We start from the raw sequence: 21,658 nt of genomic DNA, 5'->3' as shown, positions 1-21,658 counted from the left end.
AAAAGTTTAACAAATATTTGTTTGTACTTAACTTAACTTTAATAAAAATAGTCCTGTATCAAACTTTAAAGCTTTTGGTTAAGATCACTTACAAACTCTAAGATCACTTAAAAACTTAAAGTGCTGTTGGGGAGGATTTAAACTAATATGGCAGGGGGATGGGAACCAATGCAGGGAGACAGAGGGAAACAAAAAGGAGACAAAAGCAAAAGACAGAAAGGAGATGAGGAAAAGTGGAGGGCAGAGAAACCCCAAGGCAAAGAACAAAAAGGTCCACTGTACAGCAAAATTCTAAAAGGACAAAGGGTGTTAAAAAAAGAAGCCTGAAGGCTTTGTGTCTTAATGCAAGGAGTATCCGTAATAAGGTGGATGAATTAACTGTGCAAATAGAGGTTAACAAATATGATGTGATTGGGATTACAGAGACATGGGCTCCAGGATGATCAGGGCTGGGAACTCAACATCCAGGAGTATTCAACATTCAGGAAGGATAGAATAAAAGGAAAAGGAGGTGGGGTAGCATTGCTGGTTAAAGAGGAGATTAAAGCAATAGTTAGGAAGGACATTAGCTTGGATGATGTGGAATCTATATGGATAGAGCTGCAGAACACCAAAGGGCAAAAAACGTTAGTGGGAGTTCTGTACAGACCTCCAAACAGTAGTAGTGATGTTTGGGAGGGCATCAAACAGGAAATTAAGGGTGCATGCAATAAGGGTGCAGCAGTTATAATGGGTGACTTTAATATGCACATAGATTGGGCTAACCAAACTGGAAGCAATACGGTGGAGGAGGATTTCCTGGAGTGCATAAGGGATGGTTTTCTAGACCAATATGTCGAGGAACCAACTAGGGGGGAGGCCATCTTAGACTGGGTGTGGTGTAATGAGAGAGGATTAATTAGCAATCTCATTGTGCGTGGCCCCTTGGGGAAGTGTGACCATAATATGGTGGAATTCTGCATTAGGATGGAGAATGAAACAGTTAATTCAGAGACCATAGTCCAGAACTTAAAGAAGGGTAACTTTGAAGGTATGAGGCGTAAATTGGCTAGGATAGATTGGCGAATGATACTTAAGGGGTTGACTGTGGATGGGCAATGGCAGACATTTACAGGCCGCATAGATGAACTACAACAATTGTACATTCCTGCCTGGCGTAAAAATAAAAAAGGGAAGGTGGCTCAACCGTGGCTATCAAGGGAAATCAGGTATAGCATTAAAGCCAAGGAAGTGGCATACAAATTGGCCAGAAATAGCAGCGAACCCGGGGACTGGGAGAAATTTAGAACTCAGCAGAGGAGGACAAAGGGTTTGATTAGGGCAGGGAAAATGGAGTACGAGAAGAAGCTTGCAGGGAACATTAAGACGGATTGCAAAAGTTTCTATAGATATGTAAAGAGAAAAAGGTTAGTAAAGACAAACGTAGGTCCCCTGCAGTCAGAATCAGGGGAAGTCATAACGGGGAACAAAGAAATGGCGGACCAATTGAACAAGTACTTTGGTTCGGTATCCACTAAGGAGGACACAAACAACCTTCCGGATATAAAAGGGGTCAGAGGGTCTAGTAAGGAGGAGGAACTGAGGGAAATCCTTATTAGTCGGGAAATTGTGTTGGGGAAATTGATGGGATTGAAGGCCGATAAATCCCCAGGGCCTGATGGACTGCATCCCAGAGTACTTAAGGAGGTGGCCTTGGAAATAGTGGATGCATTGACAGTCATTTTCCAACATTCCATTGACTCTGAATCAGTTCCTATCGAGTGGAGGGTAGCCAATGTAACCCCACTTTTTAAAAAAGGAGGGAGAGAGAAAACAGGGAATTATAGACCGGTCAGCCTGACATCGGTAGTGGGTAAAATGATGGAATCAATTATTAAGGATGTCATAGCAGCGCATTTGGAAAGAGGTGACATGATAGGTCCAAGTCAGCATGCATTTGTGAAAGGGAAGTCATGCTTGACAAATCTTCTGGAATTTTTTGAGGATGTTAATAATAGAGTGGACAAGGGAGAACCAGTGGATGTGGTGTATTTGGACTTTCAAAAGGCTTTTGACAAGGTCCCACACAAGAGATTGGTGTGCAAAATCAAAGCACATGGTATTGGGGGTAATGTATTGACGTGGATAGAGAACTGGTTGGCAGACAGGAAGCAGAGAGTCGGGATAAATGGGTCCTTTTCAGAATGGCAGGGAGTCACTAATGGGATGCCACAGGGCTCAGTGCTGGGACTCCAGCTCTTTACAATACATATTAATGATTTAGATGAAGGAATTGAGTGTATTATCTCCAAGTTTGCAGATGACACTAAACTGGGTGGTGGTGTGAGCTGTGAGGAGGATGCTAAGAGGCTGCAGGGTGACTTGGACAGGTTAGGTGAGTGGGCAAATGCATGGCAGATGTAGTATAATGTGGATAAATGTGAGGTTATCCACTTTGGGGGCAAAAACACAAAGACAGATTATCTGAATGATGGCAGATTAGGAAAAGGGGAGGTGCAACGAGACCTGGGTGTCATGGTACATCAGTCATTGAAAGTTGGCATGCAGGTACAGCAGGCGGTGAAGAAGGCAAATGGTATGTTGGCCTTCATAGCTAGGGGATTTGAGTATGAGTAGTGAGGTCTTACTGCAGCTGTACAGGGCCTTGGTGAGGCCTCACATGGTAATATTGTGTTCAGTTTTGGTCTCCTAATCTGAGGAAGGACATTCTTGCTATTGAGGGAGTGCAGCGAAGGTTCACCAGACTGATTCCCGGGGAGGCTGGACTGACATATGAGGAGAGACTGGATCAACTGGGCCTTTATACACTGGAGTTTAGAAGGATGAGAGGGGATCTCACAGAACGATATAAGATTCTGACGGGGATGGACAGGTTAGATGCAGGAAGAATGTTCCTAATGTTGGGGAAGTCCAGAACCAGGGACACAGTCTTAGGATAAGGGGTAGGCCATTTAGGACTGAGATGAGGAGAAACTTCTTCACTCAGAGAGTTGTTAACCTGTGGAATTCCCTACCGCAGAGAGTTGTTGAAGCCAGTTCATTGGATATATTCAAGAGGGAGTTAGATATAGCCCTTACTGCTAAAGGGATTAAGGGGTATGGCGAGAAAGCAGGAAAGGTGTACTGAGAGAATGATCAGCCATGATCTTTTTGAATGATGGTGCAGGCTTGAAGGGCCGAATGGCCTACTCCTGCACCTATTTTCTATGTTAAACTTGTATTGAACCTTGGTTAGATGACACTTGACTACTGTGAACAGTTTTTTGGTCTCTATATTATAAAACGGATATGGGGGCACTGGAGAAAGTGCCAAAAATATTACTAGAATGATACCAGAACTGAGAGGTTATATCTATCAGGAAAGATTGAACAGGTTGGGGCTTTTTACTCCAGAAAAGAGAAGACTGAGGGGTGGCCTGATAGAGATCTTCAAGATTATGAAAGGATTTGACAGGGTAGATATAGAGAAGATGTTTCCACTTGCGGGCGAGTCCAGAACTAGGGGGCCATAAAATAAGATAGTCACTAATAAATTCAATAGGGAATTCAGGAGAAACTTCTTTACCCAGCGAGTGGTTAGAATGTGGAACTCCCTCCCACAAGCAGTAGTTGAGACGAATAGCATAGGTGCATTTAAGAGGAAGATAGATATACAGATGAGGGAGAAAGGAATAAAAGGATATGTTAATAGAGTTAGATGAGGAAGTGTGGGAGGAGGTTTTTGTGGAGCTTAAACACTGGCATGGACATTGTTGATCCGAACGGCCCGTTGCTGTGCTGTAAATACTTTGTAAAATACAAGTCTTTCTTTTTACCACCAGTTGCGGCATTGTGTTCTCCTCTATTTACTATACTTATTAAGCTGTTTTGCAAGACAATTTAATGAGGCTGAAATTCCGATGTCCTGGGTCCATACGAAGTTTCTACGGACCCAGGAAGGCAACGGAAAAGACGGTTTTCAGCGCGCAATGCGCATGCGCTGAAAACCGGCTTTTCCGATCTGTCAAGTTTCTGGCTTGACAGATCATCCACAGATCGGGAGCGAGGACACTTGCAGGGCAAGATTTCCGATATTTACGCATATCTTGCCCAGCAAATATCCTCAAAAATCTTGCGCTTGAAAAAGCAGGCGTATAGCCTACTTTTACAGGCGCAAGTGTTTAAAAATAGACAAAAAACATTTTAAAATATAGTTATAAAAACACATTTTATTGTTAAAACCCTCCCCACTACGGTAAGTTTATTTTAAGGCATAATTAAAAAATATTTTTAAAAAGTCGGGAAAATATATATACTTTTTTATAAGAACTTTAATTTAAATGAATCTTAAATATGTAGTGTATTTTTCTATTTTTTATCGTGTTTTGGGTGTTTGGGGTGTTTGGGGGGTGGGGGGAGTTCTCATTCATAGTAATAGGAGTTCCGGACTTACGGAACTCCTATTACTATGAATGAGAATATACTACATCTGATTGGTTGCTCAGAGCCATGTGTCTCCAGCTCCCGGCCTGCGCACGTCCCCACGTGCATGCACTGCGATGCACAGTCATGAGAGGCCTCAGGCTCGGAAGTTCGAACGGGCGCAACAACAACAGGTAAGTGCTCATCTTTTTTCTCTTTTTCAGTCGTTTGCCCGTGGGAAGACCTCGACTGGGAATTTTAGGCCAATATGCACATTTGCTCCTTCAGCACACTACCACTGGCATGAAAGAATTAAGTAAAGAATATCCAAAGTTCTTGTTACCTTCTTCAGGAGGTGTGGCTGCCTGCACAGCCTCCCCAGGATCACTGTCAACTAGATTCGCACTGTTAGATCTACGCAGGTGGCTGAAAGCTCTATGCAGTTTTTTAAAGGATCTGCTTCTCATAGGAGTGCGATCTGAATGTCGGTCTATGAGAAAGTGGAAATTAGTGACATCATTATACAATTAATATCAAGTAAACACAAAACAAAAAGATAAAGCATGTTATCCAATATTAAAGAGCATTTTTTCAGGTTTCTTAGGTTTTTGTATAAATTATACAAATTATATATAATATACTTAAGTCATGGACATTGTGTTTTAATAAAGTCCTGGTTGACCAGCAAGCAATTTAAAAAAATAGCCATGTAAAATATTGAAAATCATATTGTTACTTTTCCCCCTCCCTTAGCTGATGGCATTGTCCCATGTTTGGGGTATAGTTCATCAGGTGCAAGCAACTCTGGTATCTTGCCTAATTGACTATTATTCATGTGTGAATTACTCAACTGCAAGAGCTTTCAAACAGTGCAGGGCACATAGGCAACCCGGACACAGACTTTCCTAGCCTGGAGGCTGAGATCAATCATTACATCCCTACCAATGCCTAGCCTGAGATCAATTAACTTAACAGATATTGGTACTCTTTTTAAAAAAATAAATAATTTATCTAGCAAATTAATCTCAATCCAGAAACTAAGCGACGGTTTGGATGTGGTATAAGGTAGTAATATACTGACGGAGTATGGACTAATATAATAGGAATCAAAAAAGTATGTTGCAGCCTTAAACATACTCCAAGACTTCATTTTATTTTTCACATTTAAAAAAAAACGCTTACATTTCTGATTGGAAATTCATTAGCTTTCGTACTTTCCATTACCAGGCCTATCAAATCTCATTCATTGTAGTTTAAAAATTTAATCTATTTAGATATAGCTACATCTTAAAAAATAATAGAGTTTTATATGTTTAAAAGGGTTTGTGGTCAGTCCCCTCTTTTGATCCTAAATCTTAGTCCTGACAATGTTGTGATCCTGAGAGCTGTGCCATTATTGCCAATGAGTTGAATGATGGAATGTTTTACCATATTAAACTAAACTAATGATACAATGGGAATAGCTGACAGGAAGAGTGTTTTACTAAACAATAGCACACTGTTTTACAGAGTGACCTATGTAGTGCATATTTGTGTCCAAAATAGGTGGGTAACAAAACATGCATAGGCTGGTTACTGATTTAACCCTTAGCCTGCTACTTCTAAATTTCTGCTGTGTATTCCAATGATTTTTTTTTAAGCAATACAAAGATCTGAACTCTGTGTAGTTTATCCCTTAAAAATAGAAACAGTAATTGAACATTATGACATCATGGCTTCAGTCATGTGAACTGGTGAGGGGCTCATGTTATTTGCACTGGCAAAAATGGTTTGTAAGCGATGATTGGGCCACTAGTTACTGATTACAAATGGAATTTGTAAAAATCATCTCATGTAGACAGACTAATTGTTGTAATTAAATATATTATAAACAAAGGGTACGACACGAAATATATAATTTGTTTTATTTCTACTGCACAAATTGTGGAAAATCACAATTTTAAAAGCAGGCCAACCAACTAACAAATTACCCCCAATTATTATTGCCTTTCTTTCATTCTCTTAAAGGTGAGTAAAAATAACATCTACTGAACAAAAAACTGCAGATGCTGGAAATCTGAAATAAAAACAGAAAATGCTAGAAACACTCAGCAGCTCAGCCAGTATCTGTGTAGAGAACCTTTAGGTTAATATTTCAAATGTAGATCTGGCATTAAAACAGTTTTGATGAAAAGTTAATATTTAGGGTGTAAACTAATCTGTGCTCTCAATTCAATTTTCATTTCATTCTTCCTTGAAAAACCCTAGAAACCTTTGCTGTGCTTAAATTACACACAGTTTGTACATATACTTACGTTTCTTTATACTACTTTTGCTGTGGGTGCTGGAATTGCTTTCTGACTGGCTGTCCTCTGCACTTGCATCAAAGGCTGGATTTATCAGACCTGGATCATTTGTCGTTAAGGCCACAGCTGCAGATGCTGACAGTTGTGGAGAAAGTACAGACGTGCTCGTGTCATTGTTGTCCACAGGAATCCTGGGAACTAAATCGGTGTCACTTATTGAAGAATCTTCCTGAGAATGCCTCTTTCGTTCTCCCAAGAGTCCACATTGGATCGCTCCTTTACACCTAAAACAAGACTGATTTTCATAAGCATGTAAAAGTATTGCAAACTTTGTCATATTTGCAAAACAAGTTAAACAAAATGGATACTTTGATTTGCTCCTATAAAGTGCACTTTTCCCCTCTGATTCTTAAATTATTAGATAGCTGACACACTGAATCTAGGACCCCCATTCAAATTGTGTATCTCATCAAATCTCACACAACATAATTTAACTTTACTTAGCAAGTGATTCCGTTCAATGTACATCTGAAGCTGATAAAGTTATTCAGATACATCAACTGCACCACTCAATGCTCCAGAGCTACAGCCATTATATAGCCTACCAATGGAGGGAGTATGAGACTGGGTACTGTTGTAACTTACTAAGTAGAAGCATACTTCAGTGAAACAGGAGTGCAACACGAGAAACTTTCCATATATATTTGATGTGAAAACAGTTACCCCATGACTAGTACAGTATTAGGAATGCATAGTATCTGCACAATCTTGTAATTATATCTAAAACTGCTAATCCAGCTGGAAATGTTACACAGTTGTCATCTTACACCCTTGTGGCATATGAATTTAAGAACCCTGGCATTGTCACAAGAAAAATGATGGGGTGGGTGGGGAGGGGGGGGGGTGGGGAAAGAGAACAACATGTTCTGAGAATGTCTAACCATTTTGCTCTCCTGCTTCAGGCATTAACATTTCCTAACATTGGTGGCAGGGATTCACGTCTCTTTTGTGCCAACAGTATATATTCTGAGAGATTTGTCACATACCACAGCTGTCATAATAACTTTAAAATTATGTTTTTATTGGTAGCAAAGATTGTGGCTTGGAAATGTCTTAATTCACCCTATAGGCAATGAGATCCATTTAGTTATGCCCATAATTAATTGTGAGATGTTAGCATCTAGATGGAATGGCCAAATATCTGACTCAAAGCAAATTTGTGGGCCCACAGAAGATCAACGTTAAGTACTCAAAGGGAGTAAAGACCACCATGATAGAGCATTAAACAAAACAAATGGAACTAAACAGACCAATATGTATCTTTGACAGCAAGAGTTTGAAATATGAAGTAATGGGATATGACTATTATACTTGATAAATACCCTATGCCCATTCGTAATTAGGTCATAGTCAAGCTCTATCAATAACATGACTCATTCAGACACGCTTGCACAATCTTAACAAAGCTTTATTGGACTACTGAAATATAAAGGATTCAAATCAGGCAGGACCATTACTTTTAAAGCATTACTTCCTGGTAATCTACCGAGGAAACAACAGCAAGCAATAGTAATGACTCATAAGTTGCTGTACAACTTCAGATCCAAACAGCAAGAATTAAAAAAAAGTTATGAACAGTAAGAAAACAAACTAATATTTTGATCCGAGTGGTTTGCATACAAAAAAAAATTGAAACAGGAAAAATGCACAGCACACAGGAAAAGCAAGTCTCATTAAATATCTTCATTTTCTCTACCTGTACTTGAATACCCTTTCCTCTTGCCATCGTCATCTCTCTTGCTGGTTTTGATATTCTTTCTGGCTTTTTCTACGGCTGCTTTTTCTCACTATTGTCTCTCTTGCGTTTAGCTATTTTTACTCAGTTTATTTGCTTGTCCTTTCTATCTTGTCTCATTCTCTCCATCAATTGCTCTGCATAAGCTGAAAGTTCTGGTGATAGATTTCCATAGGGTATCAGGAAACACCACAGGCTGTCTGCATCATTGGTCATCAGCCTATGAAGTCCTCTTATCTGGCTCTCCTTTAGTGAGTTCTCTGACAGGATCCCAGTTGGGAAGAAAATGACAATGATACAACGAAAGAAAATAAACTACAATTAATATTCTCCAAGATTGCAGCAACTATTTTAATTGTAAGCTCCTTCTTTTCTAGAAGTACCTTTCCTGTATTGCTATGCAATGGGATTCACTTTAAATCTCCAAACTTAGGAGACATTCCAATATGTAAAACATAGCTATTGTACAATTGGACATGGAAAACCTTACTTGTTTTTCACCATTATTTCACAATTACTTATGGAAGAGTCAGAGTTCCCACAAAATATAGGGATTTCTGTAAGAATGGTCAATAATACCAAAGGCGAATGAAGTGACACATTTTGGTAGGAAGACTGAGGGGAGACAATATAAATGAAATAGTACAATATAGAATGTATATATTGCATAGTATAAATTGTACAATTTTAAAGGGGGTGCACGAACAGAGAGACCTGGGGGTATATGTACACAAATCTTTGAAGGTGGCAGGACAAGTTGAGAAGGCTGTTAAAAATGCATGTGGGATCCTTGGCTTCATTAATAAAAGCACACAATACAAAAGCAAAGAAATTATGCTAAACCTTTATGAACCACTGGTTAGGCCTCAGCTGAAGTACTGTGGTCAATTCTAAGCACCACACTTTAGAAAGGATGTCAATGCCTTAGACTGGGTGCAGAGGAGATCTACAAGAATGGTATCAGGGTTGCGGGACTTCAGTTATTTGGAGACATTAAAGAAATTGGGGTTGTTCTCCTTAGAGCTGAAAAGATTGAGGAGATTTGATAAAGGTGTTCAAAATCACGAACGATTTTGATAAAGTAAGTAAGGATAAACTGTTCCCATTGTAACAGTGTCAGCTGTGGCTCAGTGGGTAGCACACTCTGAGTTAGAAGTTTGCATGTTCAAGTCCCACTCTAGGAACTTCAGTGCAGTGTTGAGGGAATGCTGCACTGTCAGAGATGTAGTCTTTTGGATGAGACGTTAAACTGAAGCCCTCTCGGGTGCATGTAAAAGATGACATGGCACTATTTCGAAGAAAAGCAGGGAGTTATCCCCGGTGTCTTGGCCAATATTTATCCCTCAATCAACAGAACAAAAACAGATTATTTGGTCATTATCACATTGCAGTTTGTGGGAGCTTGCTGTGTGTAAGTTGGCTGCCGCATTTTCCCACATTACAAAAATGACTGCATTTCAAAAGTACTTCATTGGCTGTAAAGCACTTTGAGAGGTCCGGTGGTTCTGAAAGGCTCTAATTAAACCCAAGTCTTTCTTTTCTTTTATTGACGGAAGGGTCAGTAACCAGAGGTCACAATTTTAAGGTGATTGGCAAAAGAACCAGAGGCTACATGAGGGGAAAAATATTTACACAGTGAGTTGTGATCTGGAATGCACTGCCTGAAAGGATGGTGGATGCAGATTCAATAATAACTTTCAAAAGGGAATTGGACAAATACTTGGAAGGGAAAAGAATTACAGGGCTGGGGGAAAGAGCAGCGGTGTGGGACTAATTGGATCATTCTATGATTCTATTATATCAAATATTTTTGTAGCCTTTCTAATTTATCTGATTATATTTGAATTTTAGTGCTGTAGTCTGGTTGCTCCAATTGTAACTGCACTAAAATTCTGCCTGCACATTATCACTCCTCACCATGCTGACTGTAGCAACACCTGTACATGATAATGATCTGTTCGTGGTTTAGCATCTTAGATCATAGCTGGGAGTGTGTCCAGAAGCTACTGCAGGTCATAATGACTACCATGCAACCCCTTCCCTACTTGCACAATTCAGCTCTGATGAGTTGCTAGTATTACTTGCATTAACTCAGTAATATTGGCCTCATATCTGAGATGCTCCAGCTTCTCCCACATTTCCGAAAATGGTCACAACCCTTCCCCAAAAATACATTTATGCACGTGTGCTTCGAGTCTCAACGCAAAGAGCGTGAAGAGGTTAAGCGCAGGCAGGGATGGAGCGTGCGTCAAACCAGCCCCACCCACCCCTTCCCTCGACGAATGTCTGTCCCACCTGTAACAGGGTCTGTGGCTCTCGTATTGGACTGTTCAGCCATCAAAGAACTCACTTTGGGAATGGAAGCAAGTCTTCCTTGATTCCAAGGGACTGCCTATGATGATGATGATGCACATGTGTGCTTATACATGCTTGGCAGTCATGCTGGAGGCACACTGACATTTGGAGCAGGTGCATGGCAATTAACACTGCTGCAGGACCATTAGTTGCAATGTGGATTCCGCCTACTAAGGGGCACAATGGACATGATCTTCATCACACGGCAAATCCAAGAGAAATGCAGGGAACAGTACCAACCCCTGTACATGGCCGCCTTTGACCTCACAGAGGCCTTCGACACTGTCAAGGGATTATGGAGCGTCCTTCTCAAATTCAGCTGCCCTTAAAGGTTTGTCGCCATCCTTCACGATGACAATGCAAGCCGTGGTCCTGACCAACGGATCCACCACAGACCCAATTCGCATTCAGGCTGGGGTCAAGCAAGGCTGTGTCATTACGCCAACGCTCTTCTTGATCTTCCTTGCTGCAATGCTCCCGCTCACCCTCAGTAAGCTCCCCGCTGAAGTGGAGCTAATCTACAAAACGGGAAAGTGTTCAACCTCCGCCACCTCCAGGCCAGATCCAAGGTCGGCCCATCCTCTCATTGAATTACAGTACGCAGACGACGCTTGCGTTTGCGCACACTTGGAGGCCGAACTCCAAGCCACTGTCAACACCTACACCGAAGCGTATGAGAGCATGGGCCTTACACAAAACAATCGTAAGACAAAGGTCCTCTACCAACCTGCCCCTGCCACACAGCACTGCCCCCCGATTATCAAAATTCCTGATGAGGTCTTGGACAATGTGGACCATTTTCTATACCTCGGAAGCCTACTGTCAACAAGGCCAGGTGTCGACAAGGTCCAACACCGCCTTCAGTGTGCCAGTGCAGTCTTTGGCCTCTTGAGGAAGAGAGGTTTTGAAGACCAGGACCTCAAACCCGGCACCAAGCTCATGGTCTACAAAGCCGTAGTGATACCCGCCCTCCTATATGGTTCAGAGACATGGACAATGCAGGCACCTCAAAACACTGGAGAACTACCACCAATGCTGCCTCCGCAAGATCCTGCAAATCCATTGGCAGAATAGGCGCACCAACATCAGTGTTCTCACATAGGACAACATCCCCAGCATCGAAGCATTGATCATGCTCGATCAGCTCCGCTGGACGGGCCACATCATCCGCATGCCTGATACGAGGCTCCCAAAACAAGTGCCCTACTTGGAGTTTCGACACAGCAAGCGAGCTCCAGGTGGGCAATGGAAACGCTTCAAGGACACGCTTAAAGCCGCCTTAAAAAAGCACAACATCCCCACCGACACCTGGAAATCCCTGGCTCAGGATCATTCAAAGTGAAGGAAAAGCATCCGGGAAGGCACCGAACACTTCGGGTCTCTTTGCCGAGAGCAAGCTGAAGCCAAGCATCGACAGCAGAAGGAGCACACGGCAACCCAAGCACCCCACCCACCCATTCCTTCAACCACCATCTGCCCCACCTGTGACAGAGACTGTAGGTCCCGCATTGAACTCATCAGTCGTCTGAGAACTCATTTTTGGTGTGGCAGCAAGTCATCCTTGATGCCAAGGGACTGCCTAAGAAGAGAAGGATCATTAATGTAGCAGTGTTGTTGACATGAAGCTCTGACTTTATGTGGGAAGGTAAGAATAACAGTAGCAATTAGTTCTAATTAGTGCAGAGCGATGGTCCATTTTGAGGTAAAGACTACTCAACTGATTTAATGTATGACCTTTATAAAACAATTAAAACTTTCTGTCCCATGCAAACAGCATATAAAACATAGGAATTGCTCGATGAAAAGACCAAGATCCATCTAGTTTGCCGAGAGATAAATAATGAACAGCTGGAAAATGGGAGAAATAGCAGATAGATATAAAGAGAAAAGACAGAAATAACAGCTAGTGGGCGAGGAAGAGAGTGAGCACATGCACACGTCACACAGAGCGAGAAGATACACCCAGTCGGTCTCGCTGTGGCCTGGCTCTAATCCAACTATTTCTTACTGAAGACCTGTCTTATCAATGGGGATCAGAGGGGAAACTCTGCACTGGCTGAATCGTACCTAGCACAAAAGAAGATGGTTGTGGTTGTTGGAGGCCAATCATCTCAGCCCCAGGACATCGCTGCAGGAGTTCCTCGGGGCAGTGTCCTAGGCCCAACCATCTTCAACTGCTTCATCAATGGCTTTTCCTCCAACATAAGGTCAGAAGTGGGGATGTTTGCTGATGATTGCACAGTGTTCAGTTCCATTCGCACTACTGAGATAATGAAGCAGACCATGCCTGCATACAGCAAGACCAAGACGACATTCAGGCTTGGGCTGGTAAATGACAAGTAGCATTCATGCCATACAAGTGCCAGGCAATTACTGTCTCCAACAAGCAAGAGTCTAACCACTGCCTTGACATTCAACTGCATTATCATCGCTGAACCACCTCGCATCCACAATCTCAGGCTCACCATTGACCAGAAACTTAACTGGACCAGTCATATAAATACTGTGTTTATAAGAGCAGGTCCGAGGCTGGGTATTCTGCAGCAAGTGACTCACCTCCTGCTCTCCAAAACCTTTCCACCATCTACAAGTCAGGAGTGTGGTGGAATAATCTCCACTTGTCTGGATGAGCACAGCTCCAACAACACTTAAGAAGCTCAACACCATCCAGGACAAAGCAGCCCGCTTGACTGGCACCCCATCTACCACCTTAACTATTCACTCCTTCCACCACCGGCGCACTGTGGCTGCAGTGTGCACCATCTACAAGATGCACTGCAGCAACTCACCAAGGCTTCTTGGACAACACCTTCCGAACCCACGACCCCTACCATCTAGAAGGACAGGGGCAACAGGCGTATGGGAGCACCACCACCTGCAAGGTCCCTTCCAAGTCACACACCATCCTGACTTGAAAATATATTGCTATATTGCTGTTCCTTCATCGTCGCTGGGTCAAAATCCTGGAACTCCCTCCCTAACAGCACTGTGGGAGATCCCTCACCTCACATACTGCGGCGGTTCAAGAAGGTGGCTCACCATCACCTTCTCAAGGGCAATTAGGGAAGGGTAATAAATTTTAGCTTTGCCAGCAACACCCATATCCCATGAACGAATAAAAAAAATCCTACTTTAAAAGCTATGTTCTAATTTAATTTCTGTTATTGCTGTTAAGCAAAGTTTCAGAATATGCAGTCCAAAATAATAACTGGTTGCTATCCCAACTCTTGTTAGCTTAAACACCAGTGCCCACAAATTATTTATAGTACTGCACCTGAATAAACTGGCCAGTGTTCGTGTTGTTTCATTTTTGATGGTGCTTTTATTGGCCTTGAACTGCAGTCATATATACTTAAAGAATACAAAATGCAATTTACTGTTACAAGAGAGTTTTGTGCACATTTAAATTTTTTTTTCTTTTCTGATAATTATATCTTGTGCACTTACTTTTAGAAACATTATGTTGTAGAACTAATTTTGGTTTTGGCACCAAACAATGGTTATAGTTCAATTCTATGAGAAGTGGATTGGCAGAACGAACAAAACTTTCATGTAATTCTAGTGCAGGATTTTACCCTGATGCCAAAGTGCACAGAGGCCTTAAATATGGTTGTCACAAGTGTTAAAGGTCCTGACCCTCAGGGCAGTCGCAATATTAAAAACAGAGGGTTTCTCATCAACGACTGTGAAACTTTCAGTCTTCTCCCATCTCCTTCCCCCCTCCTCAGGCTGTCAAATTTCTCTTATTTAACTTGAAAAACAATGGAATGGACGGTTTTATTTAAAGTGATATCACACAATCTGCATAAAAGGTTCTGGTCTGAGATTCGTTGTGCTTCTGTATTCTAAACACCTGATCCATTTATCCAGCTTAAAAGAAGAAATAATGCTCCCGGTATTTTGCTTCCACCCAAGCCCTGACCCCAACTAATCTTCTGACCTCATGATCATTTCCATGTTGTAGGTGGGCTCTCGAGCCTCTGCAGGAGTACTCCACCAGATTGGGGCTGCAGCAAGCCACAGAGGTCTGTCATACTGTAAGGGTGCTGGTGGCCTCCAAGTTGCAAGGGAAACATCATATGCAAGGTATCCCTCAGTGAGCAACCACCAACTGCTGAGGTGCTGAGGCTTTACCAGCAGCAAAGAGTGACAGCTCCCCAATCAGCATAGCAACATTGGGGATTAACAGGTGTTCCCTACAGCCAGTGGTAAATTTGTATTTTGTATCTTAAAATTCACTCCAGTCCCCGACCAATTCTCTAGCCCTCTCCCACTCGAATTCCCCAGAAAATTGACAGGGGCAGGTAGGAAATCACGATTAGATTTAATGTTAGTGTTATTCCATTTCTGATGCAGGACTCATAAACACCAACATTTCTGATTATTTAAAGGGATGCCTTTCCTCTAAATGTTATGGACCCAGTTAAATGATTTGCATACTATTTTATTATATTTCTTCTTGCTGCTATTACTTGTGTCAGCTGTGGCTCAGTGGGTAGCACCCTCGCATCTGAGTCAGAAGGTTGTAGGTACAAGTCCCACTCCAGAGACTTGAGGACTACAATCTAGGCTGACACTCCAGTGCAGTGCTGAGGAAGTGCTGCCCTGTCAGAGGTGCGTTTTTCAGATGGACGTAAAAGATCTCATGATACTATTTTGAAGAACTGGGGAGATATCCCCGATGACTTGGCCACTATTTATCTCTCAATCAACATCAGTAAAATAGATTATCTGGTCATTATCACATTGTGGTTTGTGGGAGCTTGCTATGCACAAATTGGTTGCCTCGTTTCCTACATTATAACAGTGACTACACTTCAAGAAGTGGCTGTAAAGCACTCTGGGACTTCCAGTGGTCGTGAAAGGTGCTATATAAATGCATGTCTTTTTTCTTGCTATTATCAGATTTACTTGAAATGCAAGACATCAGTGATTTGGTTACTTGGTAAATTGGGGAATGGCAAAATAGTGGTAAATGGAATTCAATGTTAGTTAATGCGAGATGGTACATTTGGGTTAAAAATAGTAATTATACTTTGAATGTAATATCCACAAAAAAACTGAATCAACTGCAGCACAAAATTTCCAGGTTATCAACTTAACCACTCCGAATGTTTCCAGTGGGGTTCCGCAGGGCTCAGTATGGGGTCCCTTGCTTTTTGTGATATAGATCAACGATTTAGATTTGAATATAGGGAGTATGATTAAGAAGTTTGCAGATGACACTAAAATTGGCTGTGTGGTTGATAATGAAGAGGAAAGTCATGGGCTGCAGGAGGATATCAATCTATTGGTCAGGTGGGCAGATCAGTGGCAAATGGAATTTAATTCGGAGAAGTATGATGTAATGCACTTGGAAGGGCTAATAAGGAAAGGGTATACACATTAAACGGTAGGCCACTTAATAGTGTAGATGAACAAAGGTACCTTGGAATGCTTGTCCACAGATCCCTGAAAGTAGCAGGCCAGATGGATAAGGTGGTTAAGAAGGCAGATGGAATGCTTGCCTTTATTGGCCGAGGCATAAGAACATTAGAAATAGGAACAGGAGTAAGCCATACAGCCCCTCGAGCCTGCTCCACCATTTTATACGATCATGGCTGATCCGATCATGGACTCAGGTCCACATCCATGCCCGCTCCCCATAACTCCTTAATCTCTATCGTTTAAGAAACTGTCTATCTCTGTCTTAAATTTATTCAATGTCCCAGCTTCCACAGCTCTCTGAGGCAGAGAATTCCACAGATTTACAACCCTCAGAGAAGAAATTCCTCCTTATCTCAGTTTTAAATGGACGGCCCCTTATTCTAAGTTTATGTCCCCTAGTTCTAGTCTCCCCCATCAGTGGAAACATCCTCTCTGCATCCACCTTGTCAAGCCCCCTCATAATCTTATACGTTTCGATAAGATCACCTCGGCAACTCTCTGCGGAAGGGAATTCCACAGGTTAACAACTTTTGAAGTGAAGAAGTTTCTCCTCATCTCAGTCCTAAATGGCTTACCCCTTATCCTTAGACTATGTCCCCTAGTTCTGGACTTTCTGAACATCGGGAACATTCTTCCTGTATGTAACCTGTTCAGAATTTTATATGTTTCTATGAGATCCCCTCTCATCCTTCGAAACTCCAGTGAATACAGGCCCAGTCGATCCAGTCTCTCCTCATATGTCAGTCCTGCCATCCCAGGAATCATGCTGGTGAACCTTCGCTGCACTCCCTCAATAGCAAGAAAGTCCTTCCTCAGATTAGGAGACCAAAACTGAACACAATATTCCAGGTGAGGCCTCACCAAGGCCCTGTACAACTGCAGTAAGACTTCCCTGCTCCTATACTCAAATTCCCTAGCTATGAAGGCCAACATACTACTTGCCTTCTTCACCGCCTGCTGAACCTGCATGTTAACTTTCAATGACTGATGTACCATGACACCCAGGTCTCTCTGCACCTCCCCTTTTCCTAATCTGTCACCATTCAAATAATATTCTGCCAGCAAAGTGGATAACCTCACATTTATCCACATTATATTGCATCTGCCATGCGTTTGCCCATTCACCTAACCTGTCCAAGTCATCCTGCAACCTTTTAGCGTCCTCCTCACAGCTCACACTGCCACCCAGCTTAGTGTCATCTGCAAACTTGGAGATATTACACTCAATTCCCTCATCTAAATCATTAATATATTGTAAATAGCTGGGGTCCCAGCACTGAGCCCTTCGGTACCCCTACTAGTCACTGCCTGCCATTCTGAAAAGGACCCGTTTATCCCGACTCTTTGCTTCCTGTCTGCCAACCAGTTCTCTATCCATGTCAGTACATTACCCCCAATACCATGTGCTTTAATTTTGCTCACCAATCTCTTGTGTGGGACCTTGGCAAAAGCCTTTTGAAAGTCCAAATACACCACATCCACTGGTTCTTCCTTGTCCACTCTACCAGTTATATCCTCAAAAAATTCTAGAAGATTTGTCAAGCATGATTTCCCTTTCATAAATCCATGCTGAATTGGACTGATCCAGTCATTGCGTTCCAAATGTGCTGCTATTTCATCTTTAATAATTGATTCTAACATTTCCCCCACTACTGATGTCAGGCTAACCGGTCTATAATTACCCGTTTTCTCTCTCCCGCCTTTCTTAAAAAGTGCTGTTACATTAGCTACCCTCCAGTCCATAGGAACTGATCCAGAGTCGATAGACTGTTGGAAAATGATCACCAATGCATCCACTATTTCTAGGGCTACCTCCTTAATATTCTGGGATGCAGACTATCAGGCCCCGGGGATTTATCGGCCTTCAATCCCATCAATTTCCCGAACACAATTTCCCGCCTAATAAGGATTTCCTTCAGTTCCTTCTTCTCACTAGACCCTCGGTTCCCTAGTATTTCCGGAAGGTTATTTGTGTCTTCCTTAGTGAAGACAGAACCAAAGTATTTGTTTAACTGGTCCGCCATTTCTTTGTTCCTCATTATAAATTCACCTGAATCTGACTGCAAGGGACCTACATTTGTTTTCACTAATCTTTTTCTCTTCACATATCTATAGAAGCTTTTGCAGTCAGTTTTTATGTTCCCAGCAAGCCTCCTCTCATACTCTATTTTCCCCCTCCTAATTAAATCCTTTGTCCTCCTCTGCTGTATTACAAAATTTTCCCAGTCCTCTGGCCAATTTATATGCCTCTTCCTTGGATTTAACACAATCCTTAATTTCCATTGTTAGCCACGGTTGAGCCACCTTCCCCATTTTATTTTTACTCCAGACAGGGATGTACAATTGCTGAATCCATGTGATCTTTAAATGTTTGCCATTGCCTATCCACCGTCAACCTTTAAGTATCACTCGCCATCTATTCTAGCCAATTCACGTCTCATACCATCGAAGTTACCTTTCCTTAAGTTCAGGACCCTAGTCTCTGAATTAACTGTGTCACTCTCCATCTTAATAAAGAATTCTACCATATTATGGTCACTCTTCCCCAAGGGGCCTCACACAACAAGATTGCTAATTAGTCCTTTCTCATTACACATCACCCAGTCTAGGATGGCCAGCTCGCTAGTTGGTTCCTCGACATATTGGTCCAGAAAACCATCCCTAATACACTCCAGGAAATCCTCCTCCACCTCATTGCTACCAGTTTGGTTAGCCCAATCAATATGTAGATTAAAGTGGCCCATGATAACTGCTGTACCTTTATTGTACACATCCCTAATTTCTTGTTTGATGCTGTCCCCAACCTCACTACTACTGTTTGGTGGTCTGTACACAACTCCCGCTAGCTTTTTCTGACCTTTGGTATTCCGCAGCTCCACCCATACCGATTCCACATCACCCAGGCTAATGTCCCTCCTTACTATTGCATTAATTTCCTCTTTAACCAGCAGTGCCACCTGCCTCGTTTTCCTCTCTGTCTATCCTTCCTAAATGTTGAATACCCCTGGATGTTGAGTTCCCAGCCTTGGTCACCCTGGAGCCATGTCTCCGTGATGCCAATTAAATCATATCAGTTAACTGCTATCTGCGCAATTAATTTGTCCACCTTATTGTGAATACTCGTCGCATTGAGGCACAGAGCCTTCAGGCTTGTATTTTTAACACACTTTGCCCCCTTTAGAAATTTGCTCGAATGCATTTGCTTAGGGAGTCTCGTATCTGCCATGCAAACTATGTAGCCTGCCCAACAAAGCTGATCGAGTGTGGTCAGTGCTTCAATACTGGGGATGTTAGCCTGGTCGAGGACACTGATGTTGGTCCGCCTGTCCTCCATGGGGATTTGCAGGATCTTATGGAAACATCGTTGGTGATATATCTCCAGCGACTTGAGGTGCCCTTCTATACATCGTCCATGCCTCAGATCCATACAGGAGGGCGGGTATTACTACAGCCCTGTAGACAATGAGCTTTGTGGTAGATTTGAGGGCCTGGTCTTCAAACACTCTTTTCCTCAGAAGGCCGAAGGCTGCACTGGCATACTGGAGGCGATGTTGAATCTCCGCATCAATGTCTGCCTTTGTTGATAAGAGGCTCCCGAGATATGGGAAATGGTCGACGTTGTCGAGGGCCGCGCCATGAATCTTGATGATTGGAGGGCAGCGCTGTGTGGCGATGACAGGCTGGTGGAGGACCTTTGTCTTACGGATGTTAAGCATAAGGCCCATGCTTTCACATGCCTCAGTGAATACATTGACTATATCCTGGAGTTCAGTCTCTGAATATGCACAGATGCAGGCGTCGTCCGCATACAAGAACGACAGAGGTTGGGGTGATCTGGACCTGGCCTGGAGGCAGCGTAGGTTAAACAGCTTCCCACTGGTTCTGTAATTTAGTTCCACTCCAGCGGGGAGCTTGTTGATTGTGAGGTGGAGTATGGCAGCGAGGAAGATTGAGAAGAAGGTTGGAGCAATGACGCAGCCCTGTTTGACCCCGGTCCGGACGTGAATCGAGTCTGTAATGGATCTGTTGTAAGGATCACGGCCTGCATGTCGTCGTGAAGCAGGTGAAGGATGTTGACAAACTTTTGGGGGCATCTCAAACCAAGGAGGACGCTCCATAGACCCTCACAGTTGACAGTGTCAAAGACCTTTGTAAGATCGAAAAAGGCCATGTACAAGGGCTGGCGTTGCTCCCTGCATTCTTCCTGCAGCTGTCGTGCTGCAAAGATCATGTCTGTTGTGCCCCGTAAGGGACGAAATCTGCATTGTGATTCCGGGAGGACCTCCTCAGCCACATGGAGAAGATGCTTGAGGAGAACTCTAGCGACAACTTTCCCAGTGGCTGAAAGCAGAGAGATTCCCCTGTAGTTGCCGCAGTCGGACTTGTCCCCTTTTTAAAAAAATGGTCACAATCACTGCATCTCTGAGATCTCTCGGCATGCTCCCCTCCCTCCAGATGAGAGAGATGAGGTCATGTATCCACGCCAACAGCGCCTCTCCGCCATACTTTAGCGCCTCAGCAGGGATTCCATCCAAACCCGTAGCCTTCAGTTTTTCCTACCTTGTGCAATGTTGGAGTTTCACGGAGTTGGTGGCGGGTCGCATGCTACGGGATGGAGTCGAGAACACTCGAGTCTAAGGCAGAGTCTCGCTACAGGAGATCTTCAAAGTGCTCCTTCCATCGGGCCCTGACAGCCTCGGTGTCCTTGATGATTGTTTCCCTGTTCTTGGCCAGGAGTTTGGACCGTAGGTGGCCTTGACTGCAGCGGAGAATCCTCGCATATCATGGCTGTCGGCCAGTTGTTGCATCTCCTGTGCTTTCTCCATCCACCACCTGTTCTTTAGGTCCCGGGTTTTTTGTTGGACCTGAGCCTTGAGTCGTCTGTAATGTTGTTTTGCAGCTCCCGAATTGGGCTGTTGCTTGAGGCTCAGAAATGCTTTGCGCTCGCGTTCTATTAGTTCTTTGATCTCTTGATCATTTTCATCAAACCAGTCCTGATGATTTCTGGTTGAGTGACCAAGTGTCTCTTCACAGGCACTGGTTATAGAGGGCAGATCAAGCGCTGTGGGCATTTAGCATCTCGGGGTCATCAAGGCACGCCAGATTGGCTGTGAGGCGCTGGCTGTATAGGGCTCTCTTAGCTGGGTCTCTAAGTGCCCCGGCATGAACTTTTTTGTGGAACTGCTTCTGCTGTCCCCTCTGCTTTGGGGCAATGATAATGTTGATGATGGATCGGATTAGGCGGTGGTCTGTCCAGCAGTCGTCAGCTCCTGTCATGGCGCGGGTGATGTGCACATCCTTGCGATCTCTGGCTCGGACGATGACATAGTCAAGCAGGTGCCAGTGTTTGGAGCGAGGGTGTTGCCATGGTGCCTTGCATTTGTCCCTCTGGCAG

General features: G+C 43.1%; 1 protein-coding gene across 1 annotated transcript in view; it reads right to left on the bottom strand.

Annotated features, from left to right (window-relative positions):
* The window catches only part of lnx1 (ligand of numb-protein X 1), a 370,671-nt gene that overhangs the window by 88,117 nt on the left and 260,896 nt on the right, over positions 1-21,658 (bottom strand). Inside the window, exons 3-4 of the mRNA XM_070870019.1 lie at positions 6,696-6,970; positions 4,745-4,891 (exon numbers count right to left, since the gene is read on the bottom strand). Coding sequence (XP_070726120.1) covers positions 4,745-4,891; positions 6,696-6,970 — 422 coding nt within the window. The remainder of the gene's footprint in view (positions 1-4,744; positions 4,892-6,695; positions 6,971-21,658) is intronic.

This window comes from Pristiophorus japonicus, chromosome 2, assembly GCF_044704955.1.
Source record: "Pristiophorus japonicus isolate sPriJap1 chromosome 2, sPriJap1.hap1, whole genome shotgun sequence".
NCBI lineage: Eukaryota > Metazoa > Chordata > Chondrichthyes > Pristiophoridae > Pristiophorus > Pristiophorus japonicus.
Note: the sequence above shows the minus strand (reverse complement) of the source record. Positions and strands in the feature narration are given on the sequence as shown.